The sequence below is a fragment of the Buceros rhinoceros genome, unplaced genomic scaffold (genome assembly GCF_000710305.1).
Source record: "Buceros rhinoceros silvestris isolate BGI_N320 unplaced genomic scaffold, ASM71030v1 scaffold5361, whole genome shotgun sequence".
Taxonomy (NCBI): Eukaryota; Metazoa; Chordata; class Aves; order Bucerotiformes; family Bucerotidae; genus Buceros; species Buceros rhinoceros.
Genome location: NW_010392413.1, coordinates 69550 through 89525, shown reverse-complemented (window position 1 = coordinate 89525; position 19976 = coordinate 69550). Strand labels below are relative to the sequence as shown.

The window sequence follows — 19976 nt, the reverse complement described above, 5'->3', positions numbered from 1 at the left end:
GGACTCATCAATATACACATTAGGAGAAAAAAAAACCCAAACATCTCCAGGCTGACAACTGCAGTGGTGAGCTTTGACCTTCTGCAGTTTCAGACAGCTGATTTAATCCCTTGAATCAGGTTTGGCACGGAAAGGCTGACAGGACCTTAATTACAGGGTCATGATACTATAATTATCAATAGCAAAGTGAAATAAACTCTGCTCATCCAGTTCAAAGCACTTAATAACCACTGGAAATCTTTCACAAATCATTTTGCCTTTGTAGAGGTAGCAAAACAGAGAAAGACGGGACTTTCTGCTGCGGTTTATATGGTGCAATCATGATAAATGAGTTTCCTCCAGAAACACAACATTACAATTCTCTTCCTTCAGCATCCTCCGAAAAACTCCTTTTATCTTGGTAGCACCATCTGTTCAGCTACTTACACTCTGATATGTTTTCATCCATAAAAAAAGTCCAAATATTGTGAGAAACCAGTCAGGAGAGGGACCAGCCATCTGAATCCCAAGCAACAACGTGCTTTGGTTTGATACCAAAGACAGAAAAGGAAGCTAGAATTTGGTTTCCAAGCCGCAGATGATCATTGGGTACCAGGTGTTGTCATACACAGTGTACTCCCAGCCTGGCAGGGGAACATTTTTTTGGACTCCATGAGATACTTTTTCTTGTCAAGTATTATTGGTTGGAGTTAAAGCTCACTGCCTGAGCCCTGCAAGGGTGCTGCAGATGTGGTCATCTTCCTGCAGGCTGCTTTCCATCATGGGTAGCATGTTTGACTTCTACATTCAAAAAAACCAACCAAACAAAAATACGTTTCACCAGGTGAAAGAGGAAGATGAATACCTTAAACTCTCTGAGTATTTCAGTGAGACCTGTCTCCTGTAAGACATTTCCTTAGTAAGTCTTTGTTAGGTCACTTACAGGCAGAGCACAAGACATCACGTCCATTTTGTTTTCACACACTCCAGGGAAAGTGTATCTGTGCTCTGGGCTGCTGCTGCCATATGTCCAAGGAAGCCTCCAGTCATCGCAATGACACACCCGTGGCTGAACTAGTTGGGGCATGGGCTCGCAGCCAGGAAAAGAATGACCCATAGTGATTGCCTACAACACTCATGAGCAGATGGGCAGGGGACTTACTCCCTTGGCGAGGTGGGTCTGAGCAAGTCGGTCTTTGCAGATGTGGGAGAAAAAGCAGTTGGCCTCTTGCTTACAGCATGTTTCTTCCCCTTCTAAAGCCGGCACAGCATATGCACATGTTAATATTTGTATCCAGCTGAATAGTTAACGTGCCTGCCCTGGAAAGATGAGGAGGAATCTACATGCTGAAAATGGAAGTTTTACTGTTGCTTTTTGCACAGTGCCACGTCTGGATGCTTTGGTTGATTTTTTGATTATTGCTTGTGGTTTAATGAAAAGAAGTGAAAGAATCCTGTGTGAGTCCCAAGTAGTTCCAGATTTCAGATACATTCTGCACTCAGCAAGCTCGATCGTAATCTTCCAAAGAATTTCAAGCTCTTGTCCTGCTCTCCAGGGAACCAGCAGCTCATATTCTGTTCCTTCTGTGCTTTTCTTTCTGAGTTTTCCAGTTGCAATATGTAAAAATGGTAGAAGGAAAAGAGGGTGCTATCTCAAGCCTCTCCAAGTTTTTGTGTTTTGTCTTTAATAGCATTAGACTGCTGTTCAGCACTACACAGTATTAGTCAAGCTTCCAACTGTGAAATGCAGATAATTAATAGAGGCTTTAATCTCGGAGTGATTAGTGAGAAGATCCACACTCACTGGAAGTTTCACAATCACATTCGATTGTGTTTTCTTCTCCAGGAATTTGACCTCTTTTTAAAATTATTATTATTTTTAAAAATCCCCACAACTTCTTCCTCCTCGAAGGCTTTCAAAGGATGTGTTTTACCCACAGTTAGAGACATACACGCTTGGAAGTGTCTCAGAACATGAAAAAATGTAACACTGACTGAGATATTCTGTCTCTGTTAAAGATCAGAGAACTCTGCAGGAACGGTATAACCTCAGCCTTTAGGCTATCACATCATCTGCTGCCAGTTCTTTTTGTTTTAGTTTGGCTGATTTATCAAAAGTACCAAAATGTATCTAGCAGATAGTGGTTAAGAGTTTTAGCCAGTCTATCTTCTTACCACCTTGTCTCCTCCAAGCGAGTCGGCGTACCGGAGCAGTTGAAATGTGGTCCATGACTTGATTGTGCTATTAGTTAGATTCAAGGAAAGAAAATACAGGGTAGTAAAGGGCCCTAGCAAAGGGTCTCGTAATCTTGCCAGGAGCAGCAATTACTAGCTGGAAATAAAGCCATGCTTCACAATAGAACAAAGGGATTAAATTCTGATACATTAATTGTTGCAACAGTCAAACCAAGGAAGTAGATCCTCCACCTCTTAAATATTTCAGATGAACGCCTGTGTCTTCCCCTAAAAGATATCAAACAGTTGGTGATGATCTGGGGGGAAATGAGCAGGAGGTTGCCTGTGTAGGACATTAGAATCGATGTTCTGCTGGTACCTTTTGACTTCTAAAATGTAGGGATGAGTAATCAGTCGGCACAAACATTTCCAGTTCTACTCTCACCAGGGAAGTTCCTTTGCCATTAGGATACATCTCCATCGCGAAAGACTACAATAGATAGGAAACAGATGCTCCCTGTCTTTCCAGATTCCTACTTCTACCACCACAGTAGAAATGATCCTCTTTCAAGTCAGTCTTTCCTCCCAGGAGTGGATTTTCCGAGGATTAAGGTGGGGATGGGTTTCCTTCCTCTCCCCAGTCCATCAGCTTTTGCTGACAGCAGTGGTCTCTGCCATGTCACGTGCTCCTGTCTTGATAGACACGTAGCACTCTGGCGTGTCGCTGGATTTTTCCCGGTTTCTTGGTGTTTGGAACTGCACTTTAAAAGATAAGTATTTTCTTTGGCTTCAGCTCTCGGGTTCTCACTAGCATCACGTGGACTCCTGTAAAAAGAAGGGAGCGAACTTACCAGCTGGCCTTTGTCTGTCTTCACCAAACTGGTTTTGGCATTTGCAAAAAGTTTGTGTGTCCTTGGAGGATTCACAAGAGGGATGTCATCTAGAGAAATTCTGACAGAGAATGAGTTCTGCATTGTCTGTTGCTCAGCATTGCCAAGAGAGACAAATAACAGTGGAAACCCCGCGCGCTGGGGCTCTTCGATTAGCATGCTGCTCCAGCACCGCTGTTTTGTTGTGCTCCATCACTATGCAGATCACATCCTACCTTCCCCTAAAGCATCAGTGGAGCTCAAAGAAAATTATTAAAAACACCTTGTCTGAGATGAAAGTTCTGATTAGGTTTTGTTTCAGGTGCAAAACCTGCTCCTGGGATCTGCTTTGAGAGAGTCAATTCTGCAGGTGATCCTTACGGCAACTGCGGCAAAGACTCCAAGAGCTCCTTTGCTAAATGTGAACCCAGGTAGGGTCACAGGAACAGATGGAAGGGTGGGGGCAGGGGGTTTCTAACATTTAAAATCGTTTAACTAATCGTTGGGTTTGTTTATTCCCTTCAGAGATGCTAAATGTGGAAAAATCCAGTGTCAAGGAGGAGCAAATCGACCTGTAATTGGCACCAATGCTGTTTCCATAGAAACCAATATCCCACTGCAAGAAGGTGGCAAGATTCTCTGTCGTGGTACCCACGTGTATTTGGGTGATGATATGCCCGATCCTGGTCTTGTGCTGTCAGGAACCAAGTGTGAAGACGGCAAAGTAAGGCTCCCAAACTCTCCCAAACCAGGAGAACATCTCTAGCCTCATGCTGCCAAGTCTTTTGTATCAGACAGACTGGGGTTTGCTTTGGAATTCTCTTTTTTTTTTTCCCACAAAATAACTGTTTCTCATGCTCACACAGAGTCAGAATTTTACTCCCCCCCTTCTTTTGGCCACTGCTCTGGATTGCAGATGCGATTCAAGTTGCTTAAGTTTATAACTGATTTTTTGACGACAGTCCCAAGTATCTGTCCATGTAGGCTAGAGGTTTCCTGCAAAGTAAGTCCAGCAGGATAGAGCACAGGCTCGTTAATGGGTTGCTGAGGAGTTCCAAGCACTGACTTTCCCAGTGTTTGTCATTGCAATGTTGCCATGGACTTCACTTCAGGTTTCAGAATGTCATATATCTGCTGATGACGGCTCCCCTGCCTCCTTCTTCCTCTTGCAATACAAGCTGTCTCTTTTTATCTCCTATTAGGAAAATATAAACCCACCAACACTCAGCCACCAGAACCGATTTCTGCAATCACATTTTGCAAACTTGGTGAATTATCCAAGGTGAACGTAGCCTGCATTTCACCTGGCTGCCTCACTCTTCCCTTTGGGAGAGAAGGAGCAGAGAAAGATGTGAGACAGCAGTGAATTGACGGGGAGGGAGGAATGGAAAGGAGTCCAGGAACCATTGAAATGAAGCAGGTTTCCAGACCCTCTGCAGATTTCTTGCAAAAACAACAAAAAAAGTGCTTTGGTAATTTGTGGTAAATTCGAGCAAGGCTCTGAATTTCTGCATGTCTTTGAATTACGTGGCACTGTCACAGCGTGTTGGGAACAGGTTTAAAGTACGAGCCTAGTGAAACGACAGCTCTGCTACAGGAAAACAGCCCTTACAACATTTCTAAGTCAATCTGTTATAAAGCATCTTTTCAAAGGAAATTCAGCGCTGGGAAAGCACCCCATTATGTTTTACTAATGAGTATTTAATCTTTCTAATCTATCTAATCATAGACATACGCACTATAGAATACACAGGCTAATACTTAGGAAATTGTATGTTTTACTTCGAGGACATTAGTGCGTTTGTATTACGGATTAAGAATATGAATTTAAATATTCTTGAGTTTTCTAAGCTGAAGATACACATGTTGAAATGCAGCCATTTTCCTGTGATCAGAATTCTGTGTGCTCCCGCACTCTGAATATGTGAATTGTGAATACTGCTGTAATCAGACCATATTCTCTACGTGCACGCACGTTGATGCCAATTCACTCTAATTTCCTTTCCATTTTTCCTTCTCCCCAGGGCATAAGTGCCCTGATTAAGCATCCCTGTCGTCTCCTTCAACACTATTCCCTGCTTAATGCTAATTATTGTGACTGACTTTTAGTACTACTGAACTGAACTGCAGTTAAACACGAGCAAATTTGCGCAGTGATTTTTTTTTTTAGTCATTATAGCATAGTAACAGTTACTCCAGACCAAATTTCTTCCTTTTTCAGTTTTGAGCGGGATAACTTCTCATTACGGACATCTTCATCAGAAATGTGATTGTTTGGTGCTATGATCAGATGATCTAGTCTTGCTTTACTTCAATTTTCAGCTATATTGGCAGAGCAAAGTTTACCTGTAATGACTGAAAAACAACAACGACAAAAAAATTGAATTTCATTACTTTGCATATGTTAATTTTTACTTCCATTTCCTGTAAGATCATTATTACACTTTAAATGTGGTTGGACATACAAAAAACTGTTCAGCATGGGAAAGCTCTTAAAAAGGTCTCAGTTTTGCAGAGGAACAATGATGAACCCACATCTATCCCCAACCTCACTGACTATTCAGACTGTCCTGGGTCCAGGTTGTGTGTAAGCAGGACAAGTGGTTGCACTGTTGATATAAACCGAAGTATGGTAATTTACACCGCGAGGGGATCTGAACCTTTCCTCGCGGAATCATCCGCTGCTGTAAAGACATGAACGCAGCCAGGTCAGGTACAGGGAAGGGCCCTGCTCGGTGCATTCCTAGTCCTGAAAAAATGCAAATTACTGTTTTCTTAAATTGGCTTTAAAAAACTCCAAGCCCCAGTGGCTCCCCAGGAGTTCCACTTCAGTGCAACTGTGATTGTTTATTTACACAAGCTCTGCATATCACCCAAAGATGAACTATGTCTGAAAGTCAGTGCTGGCCAGGATGCCAACCGAGAACAGAATCCAGCTTCCACAGATCTGGACCTCAAAGACTCACAAAGGCATCAGAAGAAGACGACACCTAACACTGGTGTCCTCATCTTTTTGTCACTCTAATGTTGTCAGCGCAGCCTGTGTGTTGGGAAATAAACTGCTCAAAGGACCATCGGTGGATGAGCAGACCGAGAGGGAAGTGACGCCTTGTGAGCACCAGCAGTTCTGTCTCTGTTAAAACTCCTTTTCTCTTATTTTGCAGATTTGCCTTAATCGTCGGTGCCAGAATACGAGTGTTTTTGGTGTACATAAATGTGCAACAAAATGCCACGGACGTGGAGTAAGCATTACAGGAACACTTCTTTTACAATCGGTCAATAAACACTGGACAAGAAATCACTTTATGTAATAGCTTTGGGATCTATGATTGTAATACAACCGGTCAAAGTGACAGCAACCTTTTTTTTTTTATTATGTATTTTCATTTTCATTTTCATTTCCCTTATATGAACTGCAAGAAATTAAATTATTTTTACAAAGAAATATTTATCAAGTAGTAATTATCTTGCTCTTAATTAACAGTCCATGATAAAAAAGACTTTTCTCATCTTCAAAGCAATTTTAAGTCTAACCTTCCTTCATGAACAATTCCCATTAACATGTCAAAAACTGCAGCTTCTGTGTGGATACAGACTAGTTAAAATATTCCATTCAAATGGAAAAGCATTTCCAAAAGTGTTCAAATAAAGTAAAACCATAGTGATGGATTTCATAGGCTGAAAGTGGTGCAGGATGGAAAATTAGATGATACCAGTGAATAATACCAAAGTGTTTTGAAACCTAGTTTATATTTTGAATATGTTCATTATGTCAGGCTATGCCCTATTAACCTTGAGTCGCGACGATCTGTTCATTTCTGGGAAAAGCTGGGGCAACCACGTTGGAAGAGCCATAGGAAATTCTCCTGAGAAGGGATTTTAATTTGCTTCAATTCACGTTACCATCCCACTTTTGAAAACCTGCGCGGTGTTGATGGTGCTGCGTGTTACCCTTGTGCTGGGATGAGCATCAGCTTAGACTGGCATCTTTGTGTCTGTACAGTGGAGAACCTCCCGAGTAACAAAACCCCGACCTTGCTGAAGTGCAGATGGGAACCCCTGTAGTGCTTTAATTTAAAAAATAATGCTTCACGAATGATATTTTTAATTGCTGTCTTCGAAAAGTAAATCTTTTTTATATATAATTTTTCATGACCATAGCCAGTCTAAGCTGTGTGAATGATGTTTTAATACTCTGCAGACACAGCCAGTATAGACTTCCGGAAAGCCTGCCAGCCAACCTCGCCAGAAAAATGCATCTTCACAAACTCCTGCGAACTCACTCGTGTCTTACCGAGAAACCCATTTATTAATCTATTGTGTGGTTTCTCCATGGAGGTCGTAGATCAGAGATAATCAGGGTTGCAATAGAATTTAGGACCATATTGACAACTAGCCTTAAGCCCCCAAACTTTATTTAAAAATCAATTTGAGCAGCTACATGTGTCTGTGCCACCCACGGCCTGTGCAACAACATCGTTTGGCCGGTTCAGTCCGCGTATTCTGTCGACACAGCAAAGGAGGGTTTCCTCAGCCCCGATTCCAGTTTCAGACGTTCTTCCAGCAACTGGTTCATCCTAGAGCTGGGGGATCTGAGCAGTGGGAAAATCAGTGTGCAGCCTAATGCAAGCCCTTGATGGATAGGAGTGTTCAAGTGGGCTGACAAAACTTTACAGCCTTGACAGCGCGGAGAGACTCTTGTTCCCTGCAGAAGGGACAGAAGTTAGAAAGCAGATACTGCGGCTGCTGGAGGGGAAGAGAGAATAAAACTTAAGAGTTATGTGATTATCCTTATATTATTGAAGCTGTCAGCTGGGGCAACTCGAACGATTACCTGCCAAATAAATAACGCTTTTTTAGGCTCCCTGTTACTCCATGGTGTCATGCTCTGTGCCATCTCGGCTGTGCCAACAGGCAGATACCAGCACATCTCTTTTCTTCTCTAGTTTTCTTTCTTTCAGCGGTGTCGCTATCTGATTAGGAAGCCTTATCAGCCAGCGCTGCTCTCAGATATACAGGGTCATCCTGGTCATGTTAAGCCATTTGTCTTGTTTTGCAGGTCTGCAACAATAAAAAGAACTGTCACTGCGAGGCTGACTGGGCCCCTCCCTACTGTGACAAGCCAGGCTTTGGTGGCAGCGTGGACAGCGGCCCCATTAGGCAAGCAGGTTAGTAGTAAGTCATGCTTTACCTGTTGTTTCCCCGACAGGGTGGAAATATAAAGTGTCATCTTGTAAGCAATGAGCCTGCGAAATTGGGAAGTAAGTCAGTAAATCAACTGGCTTAATCCAAACACAACGGCAGCAACTTGAAAATTTAGTGAAGTAAGACCAAGACAGGCAGAGTGCACCAAAATATTTTGCATAAATAAAGGCTCAGTGGCCCTGGCAGGTTTGTTACTTTGCCTTTCTTTGCCTTTCTTTGCTTTTGCCTTTTTTATCCAAGATACACGGTCAAGTTTAGCAGCTGACTGCACTAAGTAGGGAGGCATTGATTTAAGCTGAGGATGAGGAGCTGGCTCCCACTCTTGAGCTAATCCCGTTGCCATGGTAGACAAATGTTGCTGTACTCTTGGGTTCACCTTGAGACATGCCAAGCTCCAGCATTCTCCACTCGGTGCATCAGGAGACAAATACCTTCTTGCACACACAACCTGCTCCAATAGTTACGTGCCTAGCGCAGGGCGGCTACTGGATGGATATAAATGCAAAAATATGGCATAATCAAAAATCAGAAATATATTTGATATTGTTCTTCAAAGGAGGATCTTTTGTGGTGTAGAAAATAGCAGATTTCTGACCAAATCAGATTAAAACTCCATTTTATAGACAGCTTCCACACATTCACCACAAGTTGCCCTCTCACAGATAGTAGCAGGAGACGCGCATTTTTTATAATTTGCATTTCAATTTCCCTTCGTTCAGTCTGCAGAATATTGGCTATAGTATCTTACTTCACCTTTGGCCAACCTCCGAAAGAATTATTTCTGCACATTGTGAATTTTCTAGGATTTGATAATCATCACATGCCAATTTTTCTCCAGAGTACTGTAACTTTAGTGACTTCCACGGCGACGTTTCTGGTTTATGTCCGAGTACGTGACAGGACGAGCAGTCTACTCGCAGATACCGGCATAAACTAAACCATGCTGCAGAACGATCTGCATGCTTTCGATATGAATAATACTATTCGAGACCAAAACGGATTGTATTCCCTCCATGCCAGGTCCTGCAGTGAATCGTAATGCTGGATTTACGACATCACAGTCATTTCCGTGACAAAGCTTCGCATTTTGATTTCACTGCTGAAAGATCTATGTTTTTAAATACCTACCAGTCGGTAAGATAGAAAAGGAACCATGCTCGGGCGCTGAGTAAGGGCCATTATTTGTGTGTTAAATGTTTTCTTCTAAGGTTTGCTCTAAAGCGTTCTAGTCCTTTCTCCGCTTACCTGAAAGCGAAGCATCTAGGGAGCTACGAAATACATTTGACAACACCAACTGGAAAAGACAAACACGGGACATCTTTGATAATTCTTGCATTTTGTGTTTGGAAGCCAACACTTCAATTTAACAGAAGACTGTTTGAACAATAGTTTAATATACTGTGGTAGTTTCCCCGTTGTTCTCTAAGGACAGTGCTACGTTCAATAACACTGGGAGTAAACAAATATGGAAATTGCCGGAGAACTAATTCTCCCTTGCTGACACTAGGATTTAAATATGAACACTTGATGGGGCGGCTTGGAGCACGCTCTGAGCAGTCTGCACATCTCTAAATTGAATTACAGAGGGATTAGCTCATTAAAATACTTTTGTCTTGGTCAAACGAGGCCCATGGTCTCATCAGTATTGAGGAACTGCCTTCACCCAGCTGACCTAGAACACACCTATGCTTTTGACACCGTATCTTTCCTACAAAGACGCCTTAAATTGTTATGTAGAGCAGTTAATTAATTTAAATTGCATAATCTTAGCTTATTAATTTTATTAATCTTTTGGAGATGGTGAGCGATTTATTATTCTGCAGTGCTATAAGGTAAAAAGCGTAGCACTTCATGCCCCGCCGAGCCTCACGTGTACTCTGTTCAGTCAAGGTTGCTGACTGTTCACCAGCATCCAGGTGACCTTAGGCCAGTAGATGAGAGCCAGCTGGCTGACAGTCCATCAGGATAAGGCTGAGACAGTGGTGATAGGTTCCCAGAGCAAAGATTAAAGATGTTTCTCCTACTGTGGGATGTGCATTTTTCAGGTCAGCCGTCCTGAAGAACCACAACATCCCCTCCTCCAGGCAAAGAGCATATCACATATCCATAATGATCAGAGCTGCTGCTTACCTCTTCCTAAAACTAAGGCTTCCTTTCAGCTGCAAGTCATCTAGTCAAGGCTCATCTCACCACTGTGCCTCGCTTAGATCCCAGCAAGGTACTTAAAGCAGCTTAAAGCACTCTGAAAGCTGGAACAAGTGCAGAAGCTGCAGCCCCTCTCTGAGCAGAGCATCCCTTGGAGAGCACACACCACCGTTGCTGAAGGCTTTCTTTGGCTCTGCGCTTGCCTCCAGACTTGACTTGATGTCCGTCTGGGCTGGACCACAGTAGCCCACATGTCAGACTGTCTGCCCAGCGTTAAAACACAATGAAAACCTTAAAAACAGGAGCTCAAGTTACTGCTTAGGTTCAAGGGACACAAGAGTTAAAAGTTTGCACTTTACCAAGCCGTGATCGAGGTATTTCTGTCCCTTTTCTCTCTGTCACTCTCCCACCCTGGCAGCAGGCAGCCCAGGAAGGTGCCAGTCGACCTTGTACACCCACCACCCTGTAGGAGTCTGGATGAGACCGACAGCCCATACACCTTATGGCCCCATTTGCAGGTGGCAACCAACACAGGACCCGAACACACGGAGAGCATGTGGAGGTGTTCATGATTGGCCCCAGATATCTGACTAGAACAGAACGGTTCTGTTGCGAGGGACCTATGATATTATATTTTAACCAACTTTTACCCCACTGTTAAACAAACACCATGAAAGCAGGTCAAAATCCAAGCATCAGGCTAGAAGAAATAAGTTTATGAGTCTTTAATTCATAGTTTATTCACTTCTCCTGCCTTGCAGTCAGAAACCCAGGCCAGGCAGCCACGTCCTGCTCCACGAACACCACACTTTCCAGAGGGATGGCTCTTGACAGAAGTTAATGCAGTGTATTTTGTTGCAGATAATAAGAGTTTAACCGTAGGAGTGCTGATAACCACCCTGTGCCTTATCTTCGCTGGATCAGTCATGTACCTGAAAAGGAAGACTTTCATGAGATGGCTGTTCACAAGTAAAAAGACAACAATAGAGAAACTAAGGTACGATGGTTATCCCTGATTACAACCTAACAGACGTTAGCAGAAATGCTGTGAACACGCAGTGCTCACCGGCCAGTCATCACGGGACGGGGGGAATGTGTTAGGAAGAGCCAGCCCGAACGAAGGCACTCACCGAGCAGCGATGTTTTCCCTGGTGTGGTTTAACTTTATTGATTGTCAGTAAATAACGTAGGTTTGGGGTTGACTATACACCTCTTTTGTTTTGTTTTGTTTTGTGGAGTGAAGGAAGTATTGCTTTTATTTTCATTTGCTCAAAACAGTGTCTTTACATTGCATGGCCTTTTATCTACCCTCGGTTGAGCTGAAACTTTCCTATTGGAGGTCGTTACTGTTTCACTGCTAGATTCATTAGAAGAGTCTCTTGGGTGTTACAAAGCTGCGTTTCCACAGACTGCAGAAGCTAATTTAACAGACTACTGGTTTCCAACAAAAAAAAAAAAAAAAAAAAAAAAAAAAAAAAATCAATATTTATTTTTATTCTTGCAGGAGCATTAAAACAATTTTTACTTCCCTTGTTTACTATAAAAAGCCAGAAACCCCCTGCAAAATCTCTTTCTGAGAAGAGGCTACTGTTTCCAAAAACATTATAAAGCAGTATGTTGTGATCGATAAGTATATATTTTTGTATTGCAGGTCTGTGAGTCCAGCAAGACCTTCCAGCTCATCTGAGCCTCATCATGTTCATACCACGTCTCTCAGTAAAAACCTCATCGTGAAGCCACAAAATATAAACACACCAAAGGTGAGTCTCTAAATAGTTGGGGGGGTTTTTTTAAAAAAAAAAAGAAAACAACTATTACATATTTTGGATCTCATTTAAGTAATTTATTATTACACAATTATTACATTATCTTATTATCATGTAGAACTAACACTATGAAAAATGGGAGAAGATGTTGGCTTCAGAATACACTTACGGCTTCTAAGTTTTGGACAGGTGGAGATGTTGAGTGCAGAAAAGAAATAGTTTAGTCTCCGGGACGGAGCCAGCCAGCTGGCACCAGCACACTACGGCTGAGTGGTGAAGGAGTAGTGCTCGAGTAGGACCCTGGGAGCCGTTAGCTGCTTCTCTGCTTGCAGAGATGATGAAGGTAGATGAAAGAAGAGTAAAAGAAAATCAAGTGAATAGCAGAGATTTTAGAGGAGCAATGCTGATGTCAGCTCTCCAGGTTTCTGACTTTCGGTCGGGGTTGCCTTCACAGAGAGATGGTCCCAGAAGACCGCTGCCGTATCAGATCATTGACATCAGTAACCCTGTGAAGACACGCGACCTGCCACAGTTGAAAACACCGCAGCGAGTCCTACCGCCGCTTCCCCAGCTGCCGTGTCACCAAGCTGGGCCCGAAAGACCCTTGCCAGCTAACCCTTCACTGAGGTTCGCCCAGGTAACCATTGGTTTTCTTTGAGCTTCTCTTCTATTTAATATTTAGTGAGTATCTGCATGAGGTGAAGAGGAATGAAGTGGTTTTTCATCTTTCATACCGCCCTTTTTCCACAGTATTTCCTTTATATTTTGTACAACTCTAGAAATGCCTCGTAAACATATTTGTTTATGCCAGCTGAGGCTGCGATCCTCAAATTTAGGATCCCCACCTCTCTCTTCACCACTCCAAAGACACAACAGTATTAACAAGCTTCACATTACAGGCAAACACCTGCTTATCTTACCAGCTGCCCGAGCGGAGGGGAACCGGTAGAGTTTGTTAGCAAGGGGCCAGACAGAGCGATAGAGCTTAGCAAGTCAAAAGCAAAAGGTATATTAGCTTGATGTGCTTCTGTTCTGCCAAGGGGTGTATGAATCGCTTTTTTCCAGAGCACAGATTGGAAAAGCAGACTTGTAATTGCCCGCAGTACTTCACGTAGATGTACCTTTCATTGCAAGGTTTATGCAGAGCTGGTAACCTTTTTTTTGTTTCTTGTAAGATACATCTCGAGGCGATATTCCGGGTAGATGAAGCTGTCTGCGCAGTTGCCTGTGTGAAATCCCATGTCACTGGTTGCATTTGTAGCGCGACTGTGTCTAAGCAAAGAAACCTGGCACCCAGCTATTTCTGTTCAGTGGAAATGAGCATCTCTTCGATTTGGATGCAAATACTGCAAATCCGTACTTAAACAGCTGCATCTTGAGTGACTGTGCCCCTTTGAACGTCACTGGGATGTCCAAAGACAGGGCCCCTTCCTCCCGCAGCAACCCTGCGAGCCCTCTGAGCCCCTCTTGCAGTGATTGAGAGGAGGACACGGCTATGCGAGACAGTCACGAAGCGCAGTGCTCTGAAAGGCACTCGTCAAAACAGCACAGAAACAAAAAGGGGTGAGGCAGGGCTGAGCTGCCATGGCTCATGTAGTACGGCCGCAGAAAAACTGTTTAATTTTGTATTAACATTAAATCACTCAGACCAACTTTAATAAGTGCGGCCCGTTTATTAATACCTTTCGAAGTACTGAAGCTTTGTGTTTCCTTCCTTTTTCTATCTCGCTAGTCATTTATTTTCCTTTTCAGAGGAAAGGGAGATATGGATGCTTTCCAAAATCAATTTCCTAAGAAATCTGAAGATGTATCGGTTTTTGTTCCTTTTGTCTTTAGCTCCAATGGTTTTGTTGTTTATTTTCCCTCATTCCTTAAAACATTCTGCATATTTCACAGTGGTCAAAGTTAAGATTTGAAGTGCATGTGCTCTTCTCTTTCTTAATCAAATGGTTCCATTTAAAAAAAAAAAAAGATAAATTTCTTTTATTTCTTCTTACCTAGCAACTAGCAGAAGACAGATGGGGAAGAGGCTTTCCCAGAAAAAGTAACGATTTCTCATTCCTATGGTGCATCTGGCTCTGCCCCAGCCTCTCGCACATCAAAGCAGCCCAATGTGCCATTAACAATCCGGGTTCCGAAGTGCCCCCCCCTTCAAATCCCACAAGAGGTGCAAGGTAGCCGACCTGATCTCTAGTGCAATCACTACCAGACTGACAGGTCTGAAACTGCCAAAAAGCTTTTCAGTTTGGCAGCTCGAATTAATTGTGCCGGTTACTCCTTCAGCTGAACACCGCTGTTTTCAATCTTCAGTTGCTGCGTGAATCAGAAGTAAGAGAAATGGGGAATCAACTCGAGGTAACCTGGTGAATAAGCAAGAGTGGCTGCTGTCAAAATTATGTCCATAACCTCAATTCAATAGCTACTTTTTATATCCTAAAACCCTGTAACGGAAGAAAATCTTTTCTTCGGAAGTTAACAATTTAACTCCCCCAAAGCCTGGAAGAAGTAATTAACTTGCGAGTAGTTTTGGTCTAGTTTCATACAGATTCTACTTGATGTCTTCCTTCAGCACGCTCTTGGAACTGCATCCTTCAGGTCAGCAAGAGCAAGCTCTTTAGACATCATTGCTGCGCTAATAATGCCATCCAGATGTTCAGCACTGCTGCATGGTGCTGAAGAAGAGTTTCTGAGACCACTCGCTGTTTCTATGGCTCTGCAGCTGCCGCCTCCTGCCTCTCCCTTCTGAGAAGTGTATTTAAGCACCAGCTACTTTGCTGCTGCCTCTGGGCTTCGAGCAGTGGATGGCGATGGCACAACATACTAAATAGACATTAAGGCAACTCTTTTCCCCTCTAGCAGCTGTGCGGACAGCAATGGATGGCTTATTACTGTGCTGTAAAATTTCCCTTCAGATGTACGTAACATAGTTAAAAAAAAAAAAAGGAACAAGGAAAAAACAAAACAAAACCCAAAAAAACCCCAAACCTTCAAATGAACTGCTGCCAAATTTAATATTTTACAATCGTGAGTGATAAACAGCTGCTGCTTCTTTCAGATGCTCTCCCGAGGCAAACGTACTTTATTTAGGGGCCAGAACCGCAGTCCGTATAAATCAGCACCGCACCCCTGAGATCGAGGGAGCTGTACAGGGTTATACCAACCAGGGGTTCAGTCCGTGCATTCTGATTCAGTCACGTCCACTTGGTTTTGTTAATCTTAGCATTCAGTTGCTGTCTCTGATTCTGTCATCTTATTACCAAAATACATCTCATATTTTACTGGTCGTCCTTATTACAGGAAATAGAGCTTGGTATGTTCACTTGTCCCCTAGCAAAGCCGAGCGTTAAATGCTGAACGCCTGGTACAAAACCGGACAAAGAAATCCATCCGTCAGCTCTGTGTACTGAAGAGCTGAAGCTCTGCAGGGGGAACAGATGGGCTGGGAGGAAGCAGAGGTGAAGCAGGGAAGCCGAGCCATGGGGGTACCATGAGCTGTGCTACGGACTTGTCAGGGCATCAAAGGCTGCAGTAAGTTTCCACACGTTATACAAAGCTGCACCAGTTTGGATGCTCCTGCCACATGTAAAGAATAGAAAAGACCACCCTGAAATCAGTTTAGAGGAGAGGATTTAGTTCTTCAAATATTTTCTTCCTCTGCTTCTAAGGATGTATATTTTCCTGGCGATATTTTCCCATGCCGGCAGCTCCTGCCTATGAAGGGCTCCTGCATTTTGCCTCATCTCAGCCATTACACATTCTCCATCTCCACTTTAATCTGAATTCCCTACCCTTTTTTCTTTTCTTTCTTTTACCCTTTCTTGCCAACTTGTCACATTAGACTTCCTGTCAAGCCACTTTGCTGCTTCCTCCTTAAGGATACGAACTCAAGGATGACACTTTTACAAGCTCAGGGGAAAAAAAAGAAAAGAAATCAGATGTTGGGCTTCTGTACCCATCAGAGTTATATCTGTAGCTGTTTCAACATAGTTCCTCACGTGGATGTTTCTTCTGGAATAAAAGGGCCTAAAGAATTATTTTGGCTTAGGTATCAAAGATGGTACCTCAGCCACGCACGGATGGTGAAGAACTGTTCTGGACCATCACCTCCAGATTAGCCATCTCCTGCAAAAAGGGGTGGGGGGAAGCAACCGCTACGGTCCTGTTAGTACTGCGCTGCTCTGAGCTTCTCGCAAAGTCCGTCTGTCCCTGCTCTCAGCTGGTGATTAGACATAGGACACAGCTAACACACACAAACAAATCAGCAAGGCTGGTTCTCCTCTCTCTTTGTTTATTCCTCCTCACCAGATCTCAAACTCTTCAGACCTTTGTTTCTCTAGACTGCGGAGCCTGGGTCGGGTCCTCTTCCCGGTTACGCTCCTACGCGTGCTGCCAGCCGAGGAGTAAATACAACTCCTGCACAGCGCTCAGGGAAACAGCTGAACGCTCCTGCGCTCAGACTGACTCGGGGGATTAATCGCAGCGGAGCACGTGGGGGACGGCGACGCTTCTGCGACGGCAGTCAAGGGAGAAAAGGCTTTGACTGTTCAAAGGGCACTTGTGGTTTGTTGTCTTTATCTTGCTGATGTCTGTGGCTTTGTTACAACTTTGTTTTTAAAATGGTGTCACGCTCCAGATGAGGATGCCTACGCTCTCCCATGTAGTAAACATTACGAATTTCACAAAATTATTACAGAAGCAAACTAAATTTCTATTTTACTGTAGAGAGAATTCAGTAATTTTAAAAGTATCAGTAAACTTTGGTTAAGAAATCCTTAGGTTTCTTCTCTGAATGGTTTTAAGGTTCTAGTTCTACATCCTGGGAAATTATCATGCTTTGAAAAACTTCCTGGGCGTGTGTTTAATGAAACTCCACGACTTTCCCCAGCACAGCCATGGGAGATAAAGCTACACACAGTATTTACAAGCGGGCTGTTCACGTCATCATTTTCCTGGCCTGATTATTTCAAGAATATTTGCAATTATTTTTTACCCCCATAGAGAGCTCACAGACAAACTTCCTACAGCAAGATATGTTTATCTCAGTTTGTAGTGGAAGTTCTTCCGGATGACCGTCACCAGCAATTTTTATACTGAGTATGAGATTTGGCTACAACAATAAGTTAAAATAAGAATTGTTTTTTCATGTTGCTAGTTGTGATTCACTCACAAACTAGTGCATGTTATGCCAAGAGTGAAAAAAGAAGATAGACATTACACGCAGCTTTAAAATGTGGTTTGTGGTAAATCTGAAAAGACTCTATATGAGGTTTACTTACGCTCCCAACCTTGTCAAAATGCCTGTCGATAGTCAACCTGCCTTTCCTTCTTGAAAGAGCAAACATTTGCCATGAAAAGTAGGAAAACAGGGGGATGCCCAAAACAAATAATGAGAAGTTGTGCTTTATTTACGAGTAATTCTTGTTTTGATTATTACATCCTTCAGGGGATCTTTTACTAGATTATGCTTCTTTCTTCTTGGTCAACTTTACTCATGATAGTTATGGCAAACTAATAATAAAGAATAAAATTAGTCATCAAAAGCATGACTCCACAGTTCAAACAGAGGATCTGAAGTGAGTTTTTGGATATATTGGAGAGGTTCTGTGTGCCCTGAGCAAGACACTTAATCTTTCCCAGTTCTTCATAATGAAGACCACAAACAGACATGTTACCATGTTTGCAGCGTTTCAGGGACCACACAGAAGAGACATTAGCTCATGCCCGACAGCAGATGACTTCTGTTCCTTATTAATGAATCATTTAATTCCACAGAATGAAAGCACAGCAGCATCTCTAAAAGAATTCCACAGATGCTACCAACTGAAAGTGGACTTGAGCGGTTTTGTGGTCATCTGAATTTGCATTTTAAAGTCATTTCTAGTATTTCCATCTTTCTCCAGGACTACTTTACAGTGTTATGTATTCAATCGATGTTGTTTTCCTTTACCACCAATTAATCATTAACTCCATAAACACCCATTAGTATTTCTAGAGAAAAGAATCAGAAGAAACTCATTAAAATATCGTATGAAAATGGTGTTTTGAAATAGAAGCGCCTGTGTATTAAAAGCAAGTTATGGCTTCCTCGTTTAGACGTATCTGGACACCGCTACTCCAAACTCATCCTCCGTTTATCTCACAGCTGTTGCTATGTTAAATAAGTTTTGTCAGTTCCAAAGACTAATACGACGTTATGTTTTATCACAGGAAAACCACAAACCAAACCCTCCTCGGAAGCCTCTACCAGCAGACCCCCTGACCAAAGCGCGCTGTCACGGTGCGGGCACAGCAGCGCCGGGACACACAAAACCTCTGCCTCACGTTACTCCCATAAGGTTAGTTCTGACCCAAATGCCTTGATTTTTATCTCTGCGCTCAATGACAGCTCTAAAATGTCTCGAGGCGCTCTGCTCTGCTGCAAGTACTGCTGAGAGCTACCCGACAACCTTTTTCTGTGTGTGTATCTAAAAGCCGGCAGTATCGGACTGATCCTCTGGGAGTTCATCAGCACATTTGCACTGGTTCCCAGAGAAGTATCAGAATTTGTACCACCTTTGAAGGTGCGACAGTCAGCATCTGACTGTATATTTGCAGCAACTGCCCAATAAATACAATTCCTTGCAAAAGAAGGGAGTTAATAAGCACCAATTTGAGAGAAAGAAAAGCTCTAGCAGAAAAAAAATCCTTCTCAGACCACCTACAGAATCAGGCTGAGAACTGAATGCTGTTAAAATCAACCACCAATAAAAGCAATTTTTCATTCACACATTTTGCAATGCAACATCTATTTATACCCTTGGGAAATAACACCTGAAGCATTCAGAATGTACACAAATTGCACAATTAAAAAAAAAAGGTACGTGGAAAAAATAATCTGGAAGTGAAATAATTCTGCCCAGTGTTAATGGACAGATCAACGATATTTTCTTCCCCAATGTGCTCCTTTTTTTTTACAAATAAAAAGTGAGCTCCAAGGAGGATAAAAGTAGTATTTTAAGCTCCAGAACTTCTGCTAGTGAGGCATGTAATTGCTGAGAGAAAAAGAGAATCAAGTTAGTTTCCTAAGACTTCTAGCACAAAGGCTGCCAGAGCGCGCTTTGGTTAAGCTCCTGCTGACCGCTCTGGTACGATATTCTGAAAGCTGTAATATTTCAGGCTGACTACTACAACTTTTTGAAACCAACTGCTATTCTACAACATTAAGTAGCATTTTTGAACAGGTGCAAAATTGCTGAGCACCCCAAAAATTAAGGAGTTTAAAGAACAGCATGTGAAACATTGAGGTGGCTTCACCCATGGCCAGGCAGCAATTAAAATCACGAACCAGAAAAAAGGAGTTTGCTGGCACCACTTAGCGCTTCTTGATGGGACTTGGGCGTATCGTAATAGATCTGGTCTCCTCCCAGGCGGAGAGTCCCCTGCTCCGCGTCTGTGGACAACCTGGGTAACTCCAGCAGGTTTTACCATTTGTCTCAGCCTCAAGCGTGAGGCGCTGGCAGTGAGAACTAACGGAAGTTTAAATACCAATTTGCTATTTTCTCTCTTTCCAACAGACCTGCTCCTAAGCATCCGCCACAGGTATCCAGGTCCAGCAACACTGCTGATGCCAAATGAGTAGAAAATCTGACACCTTTATTTTAAACAGTGAAGACAGAAGTTTGCACTATCTTTCAGCTCCAGCTGGAGTTCCTTTTTATGACAATACATAGAATTTTTAATGTTTAAAACAGCATTATTTTGAAGAATTCTGAGCTACTGCCTTTGGTGCTGTGCTGTGCTATGGTGCTCTCTATACTTGCTCAGGTACTTGTAAATTATTAATTTATGTTGAATATTT

General features: G+C 42.8%; 1 protein-coding gene across 1 annotated transcript in view; it reads left to right on the top strand.

Moving 5' to 3' along the window:
* Window positions 1-19753, top strand: part of ADAM12 (ADAM metallopeptidase domain 12) — a 26047-nt gene extending 6294 nt beyond the window's left edge. Inside the window, exons 4-12 of the mRNA XM_010144458.1 lie at window positions 3346-3454; window positions 3549-3747; window positions 6188-6265; window positions 8083-8191; window positions 11235-11370; window positions 12025-12133; window positions 12594-12776; window positions 18347-18474; window positions 19693-19753. Of these exons, the coding sequence (XP_010142760.1) occupies window positions 3346-3454; window positions 3549-3747; window positions 6188-6265; window positions 8083-8191; window positions 11235-11370; window positions 12025-12133; window positions 12594-12776; window positions 18347-18474; window positions 19693-19753 (1112 nt within the window). The remainder of the gene's footprint in view (window positions 1-3345; window positions 3455-3548; window positions 3748-6187; window positions 6266-8082; window positions 8192-11234; window positions 11371-12024; window positions 12134-12593; window positions 12777-18346; window positions 18475-19692) is intronic.
* The last annotated feature ends 223 nt before the right edge of the window (window positions 19754-19976 follow it).